Source organism: Peromyscus eremicus, chromosome 4 (assembly GCF_949786415.1).
Source record: "Peromyscus eremicus chromosome 4, PerEre_H2_v1, whole genome shotgun sequence".
Lineage (NCBI taxonomy): Eukaryota > Metazoa > Chordata > Mammalia > Rodentia > Cricetidae > Peromyscus > Peromyscus eremicus.
This window is the reverse complement of record NC_081419.1, coordinates 1,211,817-1,229,818: the sequence shown is the minus strand read 5'-3', so window position 1 is coordinate 1,229,818 and position 18,002 is coordinate 1,211,817. Positions and strand designations below refer to the sequence as shown.

The 18,002-nt window shown below is 51.4% G+C and overlaps 1 protein-coding gene across 1 annotated transcript in view; it reads left to right on the top strand.

The window, feature by feature from the left end:
* Positions 1-18,002, top strand: part of Vav2 (vav guanine nucleotide exchange factor 2) — a 174,775-nt gene that overhangs the window by 123,819 nt on the left and 32,954 nt on the right. Inside the window, exons 5-8 of the mRNA XM_059259872.1 lie at positions 9,559-9,661; positions 12,262-12,360; positions 13,469-13,537; positions 14,721-14,821. Of these exons, the coding sequence (XP_059115855.1) occupies positions 9,559-9,661; positions 12,262-12,360; positions 13,469-13,537; positions 14,721-14,821 (372 nt within the window). The remainder of the gene's footprint in view (positions 1-9,558; positions 9,662-12,261; positions 12,361-13,468; positions 13,538-14,720; positions 14,822-18,002) is intronic.

Below are 18,002 nucleotides of genomic sequence, written 5' to 3'. Positions count from 1 at the left end.
ACGGTCCTGCCAGGATGGATGGCCCTGGTTGCCGTTGATTTTCGGGAAGGCAAGAGCAGAATGCAGCAGTGCACATGTATTGAGTACTACCCTGGGGGTGTTCCCAGTGTCTCAGTACCATGTGATGTTGGGGTACCTGCTGGGATGTTTCCAGCATCTCAGTACCATGTGATATTGGGGTATCTGCTGGGGTGTTCCCAGGATCTCAGTACCATGTGATGTTGGGGTATCTGCTGAGGGTGTTCCCAGTATCTCAGTACCATGTGATATTGGGGTATCTGCTGGGGTGTCCCCAGGATCTCAGTACCATGTGATGTTGGGGTATCTGCTGAGGGTGTTCCCAGTATCTCAGTACCATGTGATATTGGGGTATCTGCTGGGGTGTTCCCAGGATCTCAGTACCATGTGATGTTGGGGTATCTGCTGGGAGTGTTCCCAGGATCTCAGTACCATGTGATGTTGGGGTATCTGCTGGGGTGTTCCCAGTACCTCAGTACCATGTGATGTTGGGGTATCTGCTGGGGTGTTCCCAGGATCTCAGTACCATGCGATGTTGGGGTACCTGCTGGGGTGTTCCCAGGATCTCAGTACCATGCGATGTTGGGGTACCTGCTGGGGTGTTCCCAGTACCTCAGTACCATGTGATGTTGGGGTATCTGCTGGGGTGTTCCCAGGATCTCAGTACCATGTGATGTTGGGGTACCTGCTGAGGGTGTTCCCAGGATCTCAGTACCATGTGATGTTGGGGTACCTGCTGGGGTGTTCCCAGCATCTCAGTACCATGCGATGTTGGGGTACCTGCTGGGGTGTTCTCAGTATCTCAGTACCATGCGATGTTGGGGTACCTGCTGGGGTGTTCCCAGTACCTTAGTACCATGTGATGTTGGGGTATCTGCTGGGGTGTTCCCAGGATCTCAGTACCATGTGATGTTGGGGTACCTGCTGAGGGTGTTCCCAGGATCTCAGTACCATGTGATGTTGGGGTACCTGCTGAGGGTGTTCCCAGTGTCTCAGTACCATGTGATGTTGGGGTACCTGCTGGGAGTGTTCCCAGGATCTCAGTACCATGTTATGTTGGGGTATCTGCTGGGGTGTTCCCAGTATCTCAGTACCATGTGATGTTGGGGTACCTGCTGGGGTGTTCCCAGTACCTTAGTACCATGTGATGTTGGGGTACCTGCTGGGGTGTTCCCAGGATCTCAGTACCATGTGATGTTGGGGTATCTGCTGGGGTGTTCCCAGGATCTCAGTACCATGTGATGTTGGGGTACCTGCTGGGGTGTTCCCAGCATCTCAGTACCATGTGATGTTGGGGTACCTGCTGGGGTGTTCCCAGGATCTCAGTACCATGTGATGTTGGGGTACCTGCTGAGGGTGTTCCCAGTGTCTCAGTACCATGTGATTTGGGGTACCTGCTGGGAGTGTTCCCAGGATCTCAGTACCATGTGATGTTGGGGTACCTGCTAGGGGTGTTCCCAGTGTCTTAGTCCTGTGTGACACAGCTTCCCAGGGCTGTGGCCTTGTTTGTTCTGTGACCAGATGGGGCAAAGCTGGGTCCCCTCTCCCTACTTCCCTCAGAGGCTTTTCTCTAGGTGCTCACTGTGGGAGGAAGGAGGTTCCAGTCTCTATATAATGGTACCCCTGAGCTTCCATTTATGCTGATGCAGAGGGGGGCTGCTTGATATCTAAGGAAGTCTGGCTCTCGGCAGTGACAGAATGTAGGCTCCTGAAGCCAGCAATGACAAAGCTTGGGGAAAAAATACGTAAAAATGCACTCAGAGGCACTGAACAGCCACCAAAAGCTGAGAGGAAGTGGAGGGAGTATCTCATAAGGATCTATCCTGAGTGGATGGGGTTCTAGAAGGCTGCTTCCCAGGTGCGTTTGTCAGCTTCTCAGTACTGTAACAGAATGCCTAACAACCAACTGAAAGAGAAGACAGGCTTACAGCAGCTGACGGTTTCTGTACATGGTCTCCAGGCCCAGCTGCTTTATCTATGGTAGCACCAACATCATGACGGTTTCTGTACATGGTCTCCAGGCCCAGCTGCTTTATCTATGGTAGCACCAACATCATGACGGTTTCTGTACATGGTCTCCAGGCCCAGCTGCTTTATCTATGGTAGCACCGACATCATGACAGTTTCTGTACATGGTCTCCAGGCCCAGCTGCTTTATCTATGGTAGCACCGGCGTCATGACGGTTTCTGTACATGGTCTCCAGGCCCAGCTGCTTTATCTATGGTAGCACCGACATCATGACAGTTTCTGTACATGGTCTCCAGGCCCAGCTGCTTTATCTATGGTAGCACCGGCGTCATGACGGTTTCTGTACATGGTCTCCAGGCCCAGCTGCTTTATCTATGGTAGCACCGACATCATGACGGTTTCTGTACATGGTCTCCAGGCCCAGCTGCTTTATCTATGGTAGCACCGACATCATGACGGTTTCTGTACATGGTCTCCAGGCCCAGCTGCTTTATCTATGGTAGCACCGACATCATGACGGTTTCTGTACATGGTCTCCAGGCCCAGCTGCTTTATCTATGGTAGCACCGACATCATGACGGTTTCTGTATATGGTCTCCAGGCCCAGCTGCTTTATCTATGGTAGCACCGACATCATGACGGTTTCTGTATATGGTCTCCAGGCCCAGCTGCTTTAGTCTATGGTAGCACCGGCGTCATGACGGTTTCTGTACATGGTCTCCAGGCCCAGCTGCTTTAGTCTATGGTAGCACTGGCGTCATGACGGTTTCTGTACATGGTCTCCAGGCCCAGCTGCTTTAGTCTGTGGTAGCACCGACATCATGACGGTTTCTGTACATGGTCTCCAGGCCCAGCTGCTTTATCTACGGTAGCACCGACATCATGACGGTTTCTGTACATGGTCTCCAGGCCCAGCTGCTTTATCTATGGTAGCACCGACATCATGACGGTTTCTGTACATGGTCTCCAGGCCCAGCTGCTTTATCTATGGTAGCACCAACATCATGACGGTTTCTGTACATGGTCTCCAGGCCCAGCTGCTTTATCTATGGTAGCACCGACATCATGACGGTTTCTGTACATGGTCTCCAGGCCCAGCTGCTTTATCTATGGTAGCACCGACATCATGACGGTTTCTGTACATGGTCTCCAGGCCCAGCTGCTTTAGTCTATGGTAGCACCGGCGTCATGACGGTTTCTGTACATGGTCTCCAGGCCCAGCTGCTTTAGTCTATGGTAGCACTGGCGTCATGACGGTTTCTGTACATGGTCTCCAGGCCCAGCTGCTTTAGTCTATGGTAGCACCGACATCATGACGGTTTCTGTACATGGTCTCCAGGCCCAGCTGCTTTATCTATGGTAGCACCGACATCATGACGGTTTCTGTACATGGTCTCCAGGCCCAGCTGCTTTATCTATGGTAGCACTGATGTCATGATGGAACTCAGGGCACAGGGGTGAAACTCATGACAGTTGAGAAAAGAGAGGGGGAAGGTGTGGGGTCTTAATAGTTCATTCAAGGGCCTACCTGCAGTGACCTAACGTCTTCCCCACCTCATGAACATTTCACTACCTGCCAGGAGTGCCACAGGCTTGGAACTAAACACCTGTGCTTCTAAAAGGCAGTCAGGATCCAGACTGACAGTAGGACAGACAGAACACTGGACTGAGAACTCCCTGAAGGTGGGGGAGGGGTGATGGTTAGTATTAATTCTCAGCTTGACAGTCTAAAATCATCTGAGAGTCTCAATGAGAGATTGTCTAGATCAGGTGGACCCCTGGGCATATGGGTGAGGGATTATGTTGCTTGTGTTAATTGAGACGGGAAAACCCAGCCCACTGTGGATGGCTCCATTCCCTGGCAGGGGATCCTGCGCTCTTGAAGAATGGAGAAAGTGTGCTGAGCGCTAGCATGCGTGTGCAATTCATCGTTCTCCGCTCTTGACTATGGATGTGATGTGACTGTCTGCTTCAAGGTCCTGCTGCCTGACTTCCCTGCAACAAGGACTGTCACCTGGACATGCAAGCCAGATAAACTCCTTCTCCCTTAAGTTGTTTTGGTCTGGTGTTTTGACAGCAACAGAAACAAGACGAAGACAGAAACTGAGAAGCAGGGCTGTTGGCTGTGGTGGACCTGACCACGTGGTCTTCGGGCCTTTGGAACTGTTTTGTGGGTGGAGCATGAAAGAGTTTGGAAGGGAGGCAGGGGTCTCAGCAGAAGCCCAGAACCTACCTTCATCCTCAACTGACCCTTCATCCTATCTGTATAGCAAGTGTTCCACCAAAACGTGGTGGCAGCTGGAACCCGAATCCAGTGGCTATGTCAGCTCTGCCCTCTGCGGGATGTCCTCTTACCTGAGTCCAGCTAGGTTCATTCTTAGAATAAACACGATGTCAGAAGTTGCAGGACCCAGAGTCTCCATGCGTATCAGTCATAATGTCTGGTATTCACTTAACAAAATTAAGAGCCATGGCCTGCGGTGGAGTTTCAGAGGACAGTGTGTGGGCTTAGTTCTCTCCTTCCACCATGTGGAGCCCAAGAATCAAACTCAGGTTGTCAGGCCTGATAGCAAGCACCCTTACCCAACAAGTCATTTTGTGTTGTAAAAGAAGAAAGCTGGAGGACTTTATAAACACCACCACAAAACTTTCGATAGATCAAAGTGAAACATCAGTGTTTGCATATGGGCAGGTGAGTGCCCATGTAGGACAGAACCAAGAGTTCTAGAAGGGACCTGGAGTTATATAGTGAGGTGGAGTTTTGTCCAAGATGTTTAAGAAGCCAACTAGAAAGAAGAAAGTCTTGGGCAGATAACCCTGGAACACTTGGGCATTCCTGTGGGGATGTTATACACAGAACCAATTCAAATGGATCAGACAGACACCTGAACAGAAGCACTGTAGCTGTACAGGTCTTAGAAAATGTCGGGTAGTCAGTCCTCTGTGACTTAGAGGAAAACAAAGGTTTCTTAGGTAAGATAATAGAAAAAAAAAACTGAGAAAACAGATTTTGTTCAGTTAAGAATAAATGCTTAGCAGGGGCCTAGAGAGATGACTCAGAGGTTAAGAGCACTTGCTGCTCTTGTAGAGGAACTGAGTCATGTGAGTTTTTATGTGTATGAGTGTTTTGCCTGCATGTATGTATGTGTACCACATATATACAGAGCCCATGGAGGCTAGAAGGCCTAGAGAGAGTTACAGGTGGTTGTGAGCTGCCATGTAGATGCTGAGACTGAACCATGTCCTCTGCAAAAGCAATCCATACTTTTAACCACTGAGCCATCTCTCCAGCCTCGTACTTATTTTATTTTTTAAGTATGTGTCAGGTGGTGGTATGTGCATGTGTGAGAACAGATTTCTAAGGAGTTTAGAAGAAAGCATTGGAGCTAGAGTTACAGGCAGTTGTGACCCACTTGGTGCAGGTGCTGGGAACAAGCTGCTTCTCTGCAAGAGCGGTATGTGCTATTAATCTCTGAGCCCATCTCTTTAGCTCCCCTTCTTGTATTCTGAGGCAGGGGTTCTCATTGTCCTGGAGTTCATCAAGGAGGCTCGGCTGGCTGGCCAGGAAGCCCTCAGGATCCACTTCTCTCTACCTCCCTAGTGTTGGCATTACAAGAGCATGCCACCATATTTGGTTGTACGTTTAAGGGTCCCAGTGTCCATAGAAAAGGAGATCGGATCACAGATTGCTACTCATTCAGCTTTGCAAAGGTCCAGCTGCAAATCCTCCTGAGCTCAGGAATGAGATGCAGAGGACACGAAGCCAGATGCCAAAGGGAACAGCTGTCTATGCTGTTGACCTTGCAGTGGGGAAGGTGGTCTGTTGAGGATCAGCCAGGAGGGAGTTGAGTGGGGGGAAGTGGAGAGAGAGATCAGTCGGTCTATGATAAGGTGGAATGGGTTGGGTCGGGTGTTGGACAGTCCCTTTGTCAGAATGGCTCAGCCAAGGCATATTTCTAGTATTATCAACCCTACCAAAGACACTGAAAATCCACCATCTGGCATTGCTCATGAGGCCAGTGGATGTAGGTGTGTGTAGCTGCTATGGAGTCAGCTGGGGGTAAGGGTGCTGAGAGCTTGTCTAACCTTTGCTAGAACCCACAAGTTCATGGGAAACTTAAGGATGCCATTCAAATCTCATCTGACTAGGAAATGCTGAGACCTCCTTGTAAACCCACTGCCTTGTTGGGGGGCGATGGGGCTGACCCCTCCTACCCAAGTTTAGCATATGCATCTGCTCTTTTGTGCATCCACCTGTCCAAGGTTTCAGAGCTGGGTACCATGGAGTTTGTGAGACATGAATGATGTTTCACTATGAATCAGGACAGGGCTCTAGAGATCACAGTAGAGCTATGATCCTTCCAGCCATCCCATCTTCAAGTGAGAGTTAGGAGCCAGGCCCTTAGGAGAGCTAAGAGTCAAACTTCAAGAGCTGGTTCCAGTCAGCCTGAGGTAGGGTCCATGCACAGGTCTTTTATTGGGAAGGAACCTAGCTGGGTGATCCTGGAATTGTCTTGGATATCCTCACAAGGTAGGATGAGAAAAAGTGGGGGCTCCAATGCTGGCTGGTTGCCAATCTGTAAGACCCTATTCAGGCTCAAATTTCACCCATTTGGACCCCTTTGACTGGCTTGTGGAATATGTAACATTAAAGCTCCCTGTCCATCACTTCCTTCCCCCAGCCCGTTGGAGCGAAGCCGGTGTCTGTCTCTAGAAAGGGAGGTGTCTCATCTGCCAGGAGCAGTCTGCTCCTGAAGCCTGGAGCATCTGTTTCCCTCAGTTCCACGTGGTCGGAATTGTAGACAGCAGCTCTGTCTCCAGCCTCGCTCTGCTGAGTAATGTTTGCCAGAAAGGACCCTGAAGCCCTCACCTGGCCTAGGAGTCTGGAGGGTAGAGAGTGGCAGGGTCAAAATTTGGCACAGAGCCCAGAAAGGCAGGGGAAATGATTTGTGTTATCTCTAGTGACAGTTTCCAAGAGACAGACAGACCTGCCTAGGCTTGGACCCTCTCATGGGTCAGCAGGAAAGACCACAGGATGTTCTGAGGTGAACTTGAGTGTGAGCCCTGCATGGCAGGAGGCTGTGTGCACCCCACTGTCTGCACACCATTGATGATACCCCACTATTTGCAGGGAGAAGAGCCAGGGAAAGTTGAGGCTGAGGCCACTGTGTGTGTGTGTGTGTTCCTATTTGCATGCAAGCACAGCTGTATTATTTAATGTGCAAAATGGCCACCTCTAAGGATTTTATGGGCCTAAAAAGAACAAATGGCTTTTAAAAATTTAAGTTGATGGGTCAGTGAGCTGGCTCAGAGAGTAGTTGCCTGTATGCAAGCCTGGCACTTTAGTTAGCTCTCTGGAGTTGTCAAGAGAGAATGAAGTCCACGCAATGATCTGACCACACACACTGTAGCACATGTACCTCCCCACCATGTGTACACATACACGATAATAAATAAAAGTTATTTAAAAAAAAATAACTTAAGCTGAGCATGGTGGCACATCTCTGTCCACATAGCATTTAGCAGGCTAGTGAGGCAGGAGGATTGTCATGAGTTTGAGGCAAGCCTGGGATCCATGCTAAGTTCTAAGTCAGCTTGGGCTACAGAGTTGAGCCTGTCTTGAAAGACACCAAACAACAATAAAAACTTTGGTGTGGGTATAGGTGTTCAGAAGGCTCAAGGGTAGGTGGGCACTTCTCTGTGTGACTGTTGGAGTGTGACTCGTCCTCTGTTAGCCTTGTCCTCTGACCTGTGCTTGTGGGTTGGGACAGAAGGTAGGTTACCCAAAGTACCACCCTTTCCAAACCTTTACCCTGTAGGATCTCATTGCTATCAGCTCGGGGCTCGCTATCTGCACCTCTGAACCCCAGAGCACAGTTACCTCCCCTGAGGCAGTGGGCATGGGACAGCAGGCAGACTGCTTGAGGAGATCTGCAACATGGATTGGGGAGGGTTCAGAGTGAAGGATGAGATTGCCAAAGCATGGGGCAGATGTCTTATCATCAACCACAAGGCGGATGGAAAGGGGTCTTGGGACTGCACTAGCTCCTGGTGTGCCTGGGAACCCCTAGACACACAGGCAGAGGTCTCAGAGCGCTCTTGCAGGAGGTAACTGTGGTGTTTTGAATGATCAATGTCCCCCATAGTCTTAGGCATTTAAACACTTGGTTCCCAGTTGCTGGCAGTGTTTGGGGAGGTATGGCCCTGCTGGAGGGAGTATGTCACTGGAAGCAGGCTTTGGGAGTTTAAAGACATTTCATTAAAGTCTCGAAGCCTTTAAACATGAAAGCTGTTTTCCGTGCACTCTGCTTCCTGCTGGGGTTTAAGATATAAACATTGCACCCACAGTCAGGAAGCAGAGAGGGAGAGGTGACTGCTGCTGATGCTCAACTTTTTTCTCCTTTTTATTCAGTACAGGGTCCTATCCCATGGAATAATGCTTCCCACATTCAAGGTGGGTCTTCCCATCTCAGTCAATCCAATCTAGAGATTCTCTCAGACATGCTGAGGGTTTGTCTCCTAGGTGATTGTCTTAGTTATTTTTCTGTTGCTATGAAGAGACACCATGGCCAATACAACTTATAAAATAAAGCATTTAATGGGGGCTTGCTTACAGTTTCAGAGGGTGAGTCCATGACTCTCATAGCGGGGAGCATGGCAGGAGGCAGGCTGGCTGGCATGGTGCTGAAGTAGTAGCTGAGAGTTTACATCTTATCCACAAGTTGGAGGCAAAGAGAGAGGGAGAGAGAGAAAGACTGAAAGACTGCCTGTGCTTGGCATAGGCCTTTGAAACTTCAAAGTCCATCCCCCAGTAACACACCTCCTCCAGCAAGGCCACACCCCCTAATCCTTCCCAAAACAGTTCTACCAACTAGGGACCAAACATTCAAATAAGGCTGTTGGAGCCGTTCTCATTCAAAGCACAATAGTGATTGTAGGCACAGTGATTGACAGTCATTGTTAATTAGTTGTCATGGGTAGCTTGGAGAAAGTCCAGGAGTTGTGAGCAGAATCAGAAGTTGGTCTTTGCTTTAGTGTGTTCTGGCTTGAGAAGGCGTGCTATGTATTCCATGTCTCTCTCAGTTCCTCCGTTCTGCTTGGTGTCCACGATGTGCGAGAGACAGTCATATGTGGGTCCTGTACCCTTGATTTTCATGATGGGGCCACAAGGATGGTGGAGACCTTGGGCTAGCTACTCAGAGCACTTGGGGATCCCAGGCACAGGCTGAGATGGGAACTCTGTTCTGAGTAGGAGCTGGGCATTTCTGCTGATCAGCCCAAGAGGATCCCAGTGGAGGAAGGTGTCTCAAACCAGGGCCTCTGCCTGGTGTGTCTCCAGCATTTACTCCAGGGTTGGGGCATCGCTGAAGAAGAAAGAACCTTTGAAGACAAGCAGATCCCCACGACAGTCTCTGCCTAATCTGATTTAAACTCACAGAGGCACTCCACTTTGTAGATGGGACCCTCAGCTGAGGAGGGTGACCTTGCCAGGTGCCGTGGAAATGCTTTACAGCTGCCCAGTCCAGGTGGCTGGACCTTTCTTCTTTGCTCACCCACCTCTCCCTGTGCAGCGAACATGACCTGGGTGAGGACATCTACGACTGTGTCCCATGTGAAGATGAAGGGGATGACATCTACGAAGACATCATCAAGGTGGAGGTGCAGCAGCCCATGGTGAGCACCCCCCACCCTGCTCTTGCTACAGGAAACTGAGCCTCCCATGGGGAGCTGCTTGAGTACAGATCCGCGTCCTTCCCGATCCCCCTGGGCTCCCCTGCAGTGTCCTCGCAGCCCTGTCAGGATACTCTGAGGTGCCCTAGATTCGACCTATGACTGTTGAGCCCCCTCCAGCAGAGTGGCTACAAAATTTTCCCTGGAAGGTCCTTAATCCTTCCTATCCAGAGAGCCTTAAATAGTAACTCAGTCTCACACAGTGCAGTGCGACTGAGCACACACATCATTGTAACGCTTTGTGCGGAGAATAAGGAGACCGGTGCGGGCTCAGTCGGCCAGCTGCATGCCTTTTATGTTGAAGGGTATTTATTTCCACGCAGCCTTGGCTAATGATCTTGCGGACGATGTTTTGTGCCAGCTCCGGCTTATTGCCAACAGCTGCTGTGTGGAAGGTGGGGGGTCCCTCCTGGAGGGATGCAGAGAGGGGGCCCTGGAGGGGCAGGCCACAGCTCCCGTCAACCCCTGATCTCCCCAAAGGTGGGCACCGTGCCACTTGTCAGTTGTGGAGGCTTTTGACGCATTTGTGTTCCTGAAGAGGTGGGAAATTTATCAAAAGCCAATATTTCTGTCTTCCGTCTGTGTGGGAGTCTCCAGCTGGTGTCAGAGAAACAAAAAGCTGAGAAAAGAATCCTGAAGAGCCCCGAGAGCCTTTCCCAGGCTGGTGGCATCCTGCTGTGTCCCCGGCTTGTGAGGAGAGATGGAAGGCTAGACTGGGGTATTGCAGCGTCTCACGACACCCTTAAGAACATCGTGCACATTTGTCTCCGAGATTCTTATAATCAGTCTCCTTCCCCATCGTGTTCAGGGCTTCTTTCTGCTCCAGAGCAGGTGGGAGAGACTCTGCTCTCAGCCCGATTGGGGCTTCCCCAGACCTGGCCTGACATGGCCTAGGAAACACCACCAGGCTGATTAAGGCCTCATTTCAAAGTCCCTGGCAAGATAGGTGCCCTGGGGGTAAATGTCAGCATCCAGGCACAGTAGCTGGGGGACATATTTCAAGGGTCCCTAGCCCAGGCTGTCAGGTTCTCTCTTGAGATTCCTACAACTCTTGCAGGAGCCTGTCACTGTCCCTGGTCCTGAAGAACCTCAGGGCAGGGGCATGCTTGCCCATGTCCTGAAGGACAGCCAATATTCTAATGCCCAGCGCTGGTGCTGGATCTTTTCAGCTGTCTGGTCCATCCACTGAGGGGATATAGACTTATTGCTATGAGAGACCTCTGAAATAAACAATGGGTTCCCCCACCTTCTCATCCTGTCTGGAACTAGCTGAACCAAACTGTCCAAGTGGGAGGCAATTAGAATTCGCCTTCTATGAAGTAAGGTAAAGGCAGGTACTGCTTTCAGAGCCCAGGCATGGGAGGACCATCAAGGAGGCCGTGTCCTGACTCTCCCTCAGCAGGCTCTAGGAAGGGCTGTGACGTGGCTTCTGGGGCTAACAGTGGGGTGGGCTGTCAGCGGTGCCCCTGACTTCCCAAGCATGGCTTGAGGACAGTGGACACTACTGACTGGTTCAATCTTGTTTGCTCCTCCATGCATTCAGATCAGATACATGCAGGTAAGTTGCAGGTAAGACAAGGCAGGTGGGCTCCCGTCAGCTCTGTCTTTCCCACCTGTCGGGAAGGTAGCAGAGGCCATAGAGAAAGTTCAGGACCATGTTCTTGGTGACACACTGTCAGGTACACAGCGTTGTATAGGGTCTTGAATTGAGATCCACCCCATGGATCTCATCCACACCCATCCCATGCAGCCTCAGGAGTGATGGACCTCACTAGGCCCCCACTCCAGGTTGCACAGTGCTCAAAGAGTGCTGTGACACAGCATGGAGGGGCCTCTTAGGATCAACAAGAGTATCCTTGGGTATGTACCTGTTGAGTGCCACATCTTCAGAGTCTTTGGGGCAGACCAGGCTCTCTGAGCCTGAGAGAATCCAAAGAAAGCAGCTATAAAGCCCACCACAGCCTGACTGGGGCCAAACCTCTGCTTCATTCTGCCCTGTGCAGGCCATCTCTCAGTCAGGGAGGCCCTGTCCTCCCTGCTGTAGAGGTATGACCCCATGTGACTTCTCAGTGGCTTCTCGGGGAAGTCTGGCCTGTGGGGCATTTAGTGTGAGGAAGCCAGAATGGATCAACTGAGGGTCTCCAAGGAGTTGGCCAATGCCAGGTGCCAGACAGGGCTGACCCACGCACATAAGTACCATGGCACACCTCACCTATATGTGGTATGTTCCTTTCCTGAGACCTTCACTCCACTCTGGTGAGGACTGGAGGTTCCAAGTCGGGAGTGATACCCAGAAGTCTAGAAGCTTCTGTGCCTTCCTTGGTGCTCTCATTAAGTTCTCTCCTATCCACATGCCTCAGTTTCCTCAACCACGGATCATGGGAAGGGCCTGGGACCTCATAGTACACTCAGTAATCTCGTGGCCATACTGGGAAGGTGTCACCCTGTTGTGTGGGGCAGGTAGCCAGGGCCTCATGGGACAGATGGCCGGCAGCGGGTGTCCAGGTAGTGGGATCCTGGCTCATACCTCGTGTCTCCTCTAGAAAATGGGCATGACTGAGGACGACAAGAGAAGCTGCTGCTTGTTGGAGATTCAGGAGACCGAGGCCAAGTACTACCGCACCCTGGAGGACATCGAGAAGGTGAGCCTCGGCCTTGCTCGGAACCCCAGGGTGGAGGGGCTTAGCGCCTGTTCTCCTTTCCTCTCTGTTGCTGTGATAAAACCAGCAGGACCAGAGGAACTTAGGGAGAGAAGAGTGTATTCGATCGGAACCTCGCCATTGAGGGAGGTCAGTGCAGGCGCTCAAACAGGAACCATGGAGAAAAGCTCTTTGCTGGCCCACACAGGCTCACGCTTAGCTACCTTCTTACACAGCCCAGGACCACCTGGCCAGGGGCTGGTGCCACTCACCGTGGGCCGGACCCTCCTGCATCAGTTAATAATCAAGCCAGCCCTCCACAGACAGGCCCACGGACAATCTGGGCAATCCCTCGGTTAAAGCCCCCTTCTCAAATGACTCTAGACTGTGTCACGTTGACACAGCACACTGGGATTTCAGCCCCTCCACCTTGTCATCATATTCCCACACAAAGGAGCCTCCCCTCATTCTGTGGAAAGCCCCCTAGCCTCTCCCGCATGTCTTCTCAGGGTTCCCATCTAAGTCAGCCATGATTGCAGCTTTGCTTTTGAACCCGTGAGGCCAGATTGTGAGCTAAGTTCTCTAAGCTTCTTCTTGCCCTGTGGGGCCCACTGGTGCCTTTGTCGGTGGCCAGGAATGTAGCACATTCGATGTGATGGGCCTTGTGACTAGATGCCACCCAAGCCCGAGGACTACCAGTGACCCATACCCAACCACCTAGCCCCCATCACCACCCAATAGGCCTGGCTTTTGAATTTTCCTGGTGCATCTCTGTCCTTGTGTAAAGAGCAACACCATTGTTAGGCTAAACTTCCCTCGGCTGTTCTCTGGTGTGGAGTTGGCCCCAGTGTAGCCAGAATGGTGAGTGAAGCCTTCAGCCAAGGGTCTTGAGATACACTGTGGCCCAGGCTGGCCTTACTATGGCCTCCACAGAGCTGTGCTGTGGGTTTGGACTCAGTTCCAGCCTGCCTTGCCCACTGTTCAGTCCCATACTGCCTTCTTCATGTGCTATCCAGTGAGCACTGAGCACCTCCCTGTGCCTGGCATCTTTGGCTTTGGTTGTGGCAAGCACCCTACATACTGAGTGGCAGCATAAACTTCTTCCTTCCAGAACTACGTGGGCCCCCTGCGGCTGGTGCTGAGCCCAGCGGACATGGCCGCCATCTTCATCAACCTGGAGGTAAGTTTTCTGGAATGTTCCCGTCAGGCATGCAGCTATCCCACTCTGGAGACTCTGGCTTCAGGAGGGAGAGGATGAGGTATCTGGTATGACCTGAGAGCTTCCCATGTGACTTTCTGTTAGTTGTCAGCTGTGCACAGATTTACATGGCTCTGGAAGGGACTTGAGACCCACAGGACTCTGCTCAAGGCTTCTGGTTAGCATGGAGGGAAGTGTACCCCACACCTGCTCTGCAGGCATGCTCTGCAGGCATCTGACCACTCATGTGTACTAGATGACCCTGTGTGAAGGTTAACCTGTGGAGGCAGCTGGCTTACAACTCCAGATGCCACACATGAGTGGATGCCCTCCAGAGCATGCTGCCTTACCACCTTCTGTCCGGTCAGTGACTGGGGTGGAGGGTGGGGGAATCTTTCTCTCCCGCACAGGGCTGACCAGAGTGTCCCTTTTACTGTCTGGGCCTCGCCCAGGACAAATGGCTTGGGACAGAAAAGAAGCTGGGAGGGAAGAGGGGGTGGGTAGTGTGCTGAGCACTGTTCTGTATCTGCTGTGAAACTTGAGGAAGCACGCTTCCCCAGGCCAAGGTGACACAGTAAGGGCATTACGTCTTGCAGAAACTGAGAGCTGGGTAGTTGTGAGCCTCTGCCGCCTTCTCAGCTGCAGGGAGACCTGCAAGGCTGTGAGCTGAGAACAGCCACACTGCCTTCTCCATCCCCTTCTGGCATCAAGTCTGTTCTGAGGCAGCTACCGTGTGTCCTTTGGGGCTGATTCGGGTCTGGGCAGCTCTCTCCACTGCATGATAGGAATGTGCTCCAGTGTTGTGTGTACCAGGCACTGAGACAGGGGTGTCCAACCTGAGGCTTGGTGGAGGGTGGAGCATTTGGCCCAGGATGGCTTTGAATGCAGCCCTAACACTAAATCTCAAGTTTACTTAAAACATCATGAGACTTCTTTTGCAGTTTTATATTTTTGTCATTAAATTGTGTGATTTTTGAACACCAACTCTCTTGATGGCACTGGGCTGCAATGTCAAAAAAGTTAGCCATGCCTGCCAGAAACTTCTAGCTGAGTGACACCGGCATTCACACAGGCTTAGGTGAAAACCCAACAGCACCTCATGGGTGTGTTTGGCCAGAGGGGCCTGAGTGTGCCTGGCCATGCACTGACCCTGCCTTCCCTCTAGGACCTCATCAAGGTGCACCACAGCTTTCTGCGGGCCATTGATGTGTCCATGATGGCTGGTGGCAGTACCCTGGCCAAGGTCTTCCTGGAGTTCAAGGAAAGGTGAGTGACACCTGGCTGGATCAGGGCCTCAGCTCTGTCTTCAAAGCTTGGGAGACCGTGTGGACCTCTCTACACCAGCCCAGGCAGGATGACAGAGGCAGGGAGGGCAGTTCACTGAGGTGTAGCCTCACATTCTGGGGACTGAGGCAGGTGGCCACTTATCTCCGGATCCTTGTTCCTCTTTGTGACCAGGGTCAGTACCTGGTCAGTACCCACTGTTTCTCCTTCACAGCTTGGAGGGCTGGGTACCTCCAACCCTCTCTGCCTCTCTGGCTCCTTGGGATCATAGTGACTGATGTTTGTGGTGAGGCACGACAGCTTGAATTACTTGACCTGTTCCTCTCCATCCCCAACTCTCTGTGGTGCTGTGTGCCAGAAATAGTAAATCACAGGCTGTTTGGGAAGAGGTGCGCACTCTTTGGGTAAGATCAGAACTTGGTGTCCAGAAGTGTAGCAGCTACACCCCTGTGCACATGCCCCAGTTTTAGCCATTCTCTTTAGCTCTCCAGCAGACCCTGGAGGGAGGCTGAAGCTGATATGGAGCAGAGGTGGAGCCCATGTCCTCAGCATCACAAGAGGGACCCACACCTTCCAAGGCCACAGCCCCAAAGCTTTGAAGTGTCTCCTCTGTGACAGCAAGTCATTTATTGTCGTCCCCTCCTCCCCCCAGTCTCCTTAGGGGACAGTGATCAGATAGAGGTATACCAAGGTAGGCTTGTATTTCAGGACGAACTGGAATTGTCTGAGATACATGAGGTAAAGAGTGTGCCTCTGTGGCCTTATTTCCAAGTTGTGGATTTGTTGTTGTTGTTGTTGTTTTTCCTCATTTTTAATTATGTGTTTGTGTGATGGTATGTGCATAAGAGTGCAGGTGCCCCTGGAGGCCAGAAGAGGGCATCAGATCCCCCTGGAGTTATAAGTGGTTGTAAGCCACTCAACATGGGTGCCAGGAACCAGACACAGGTCCTCTGCAAAAGAGCTGGAAGTATTTTTAACCTCTGAGCCATCTCTCCAGGGCCAGTATTTTTCTTAACAGTATTAAGTATTGATGGTTAAGATGAAGGCCTGCTAACTCTTACTTCCATAGCTAACTTCCTCCAGCACTCTCAGAATGAACCATTTGTTCAGTTTTGAGGAACAGCAAAACCGTGCCTCTAGTCTGTGCTTAGAAGCTCTGTGCATGGACAAAGGGTCAGGGGAATGTCTGCAGGAAAGCCCCTGATTGCTCTACCCAAGGCTTCAAGTATCAGAGGTAGCAGGGTGTGGTGATTCCTGAACTGAGCATAGGCAACGGGGCAGGTGGAGCCCTTGAGGGAACAGCACAGGGTTATGCTACACAGTATCTCTGGACTCCAAGGATGAGACTCGCTCCCCACCCCCTTACCCCCACATACACTAAGCAAGCTCTCAACCTCTGAGCTACATCCATCTCCAACCCCTGTTTAAGCCTGCCACTCTCCAACCCCTGTTTAAGCCTGCCACTCTTATTGTGTCTGCTGGGCTTGCATCTGTTGGGTAGGGCCAGAGACCCTTTGGGGGCCTATGGGTGGAACAAGGAGCCCTGCCAGGGCCATACTTGTCAAGCCAGCAAGGCACTGGTACCAGGGCTCCTGCCTGCTGCTGTCTTCCTCTGCAGCTAGACTTGAGTTTGGGAAAGGGCTGAATGTCATCTGATCCCAAAGCCTAGGTGTATTCGTCACTTTTCTATTGCAGTGAAAGACATCATGACCAAGGCAACTTATAAAAGAAAGTGTTTAATTGGACTTATGGTTCCCAGAGGGTTAGAGTTCACCATGCCTTGGTCACTGTTCTGTTGCTCTGAAGAGACATCTTGACCAAGGCAACTCTTTTAAAATAAAGCATGTAATCGGGGCTTACTTACAGTTTCAGAGGTTTAGTCCATTATCATCATGGCAGGGAGCATGGTGACATGCAGACAGACGTGGTACTGGAGAGGTAGCTGAGAGTTCTACATCTGGATCCACAGGCAACAGGAAGAGCCACTGGGCCTGGCTTGGGTTTTTGAAACCTCAAAGTCCACCCACAATGACTCACTTCTTCCAACAAGGCCACACCTCCTAATCCTTCTCAAGTAGTGCCTCTCCCTGATGACTAAGCATTCAGATATATGAGCCTGTGGGGGCCATTCTTAGTCAAACCACTACAGTGGTAGAACAAAGGCTTGGTGGCAGGAACAGCTATGAGCTCACATGTAAGTCCTCTAGCAGGAAGTAGAGAGAATGAGGAAACAAAGTCCTCCCTTCTCCCCCAGTGACAGTTTCTCCAACAAAGGCCACACTTACCTAATCCTTCCCAAATAGTTCCACCAACTGGGGACCAAGTATTCAAACGTACCAGGCTATGGGTTTGGGGAGGGGGGGCATTCTCATTCAAACCACCACGCCAGGGGAAGGAGACTTGCCTAGAGCTGCCCGTGTGGCAGAGCCTGGTCACCCCAGGAGCCACAGCAAGTGTTTCTTCCTGAGTGGCTTCTGCAAGAAGTCTAGCCAGCTGCCTCAGCCCTGGTCTGTTGCCTAAGAGGAATAAGAGTCCCAGTGGACAGTAACTATTGCAGGGTTATTAGAACCAGAATGGGGAGGATCCAGGAGTCGTTGATACAGTACTCCCTGACATATGTTGGGATGGGGTAGATGGAGCTGGAACATCAAGGATAAGCTCAGCCTCCCAATAAGCCCCTTGTATGGCTCTGCCAGGATGGCACCAGCTGCTAGCTCAGTCAATTCACTGGGGCTTCAGTAACCTTGGTGACTGCTTGAAGAATGGACCTGTAACACTGTCATTGAGAGAGCAGTGGTCTAGTGAGGGGTGCTTGTGCTTGGTAACATTGTTACCTGGCACAGTCTCCTCTTACCATCTTCTGGGTGGTCAGGGCATAAGGAGGGAGTTGTGGGCTAGGGTTCTGATCTGTAGAGATGTCACGTCTGGGATAGCACATGGATCCAGGTGGGGACAAAGAAGAGAACAGTGTATGGCACCAAAAAGATAATCTGAATGGCCAGGAGAGATGGTGACAGCATGGGCCATGGGAAGGAGGGGAGGGGAAGGCAGAGGGCAAATAGGGCTGGCCAGAGCTGCTGGGACCCCGTTGCTTCTGACTGGGCACAGGCCTTGCATATCTTCTGGATCCAGCTGCTGACATCCTGCAGAAGCACTGGTGGCC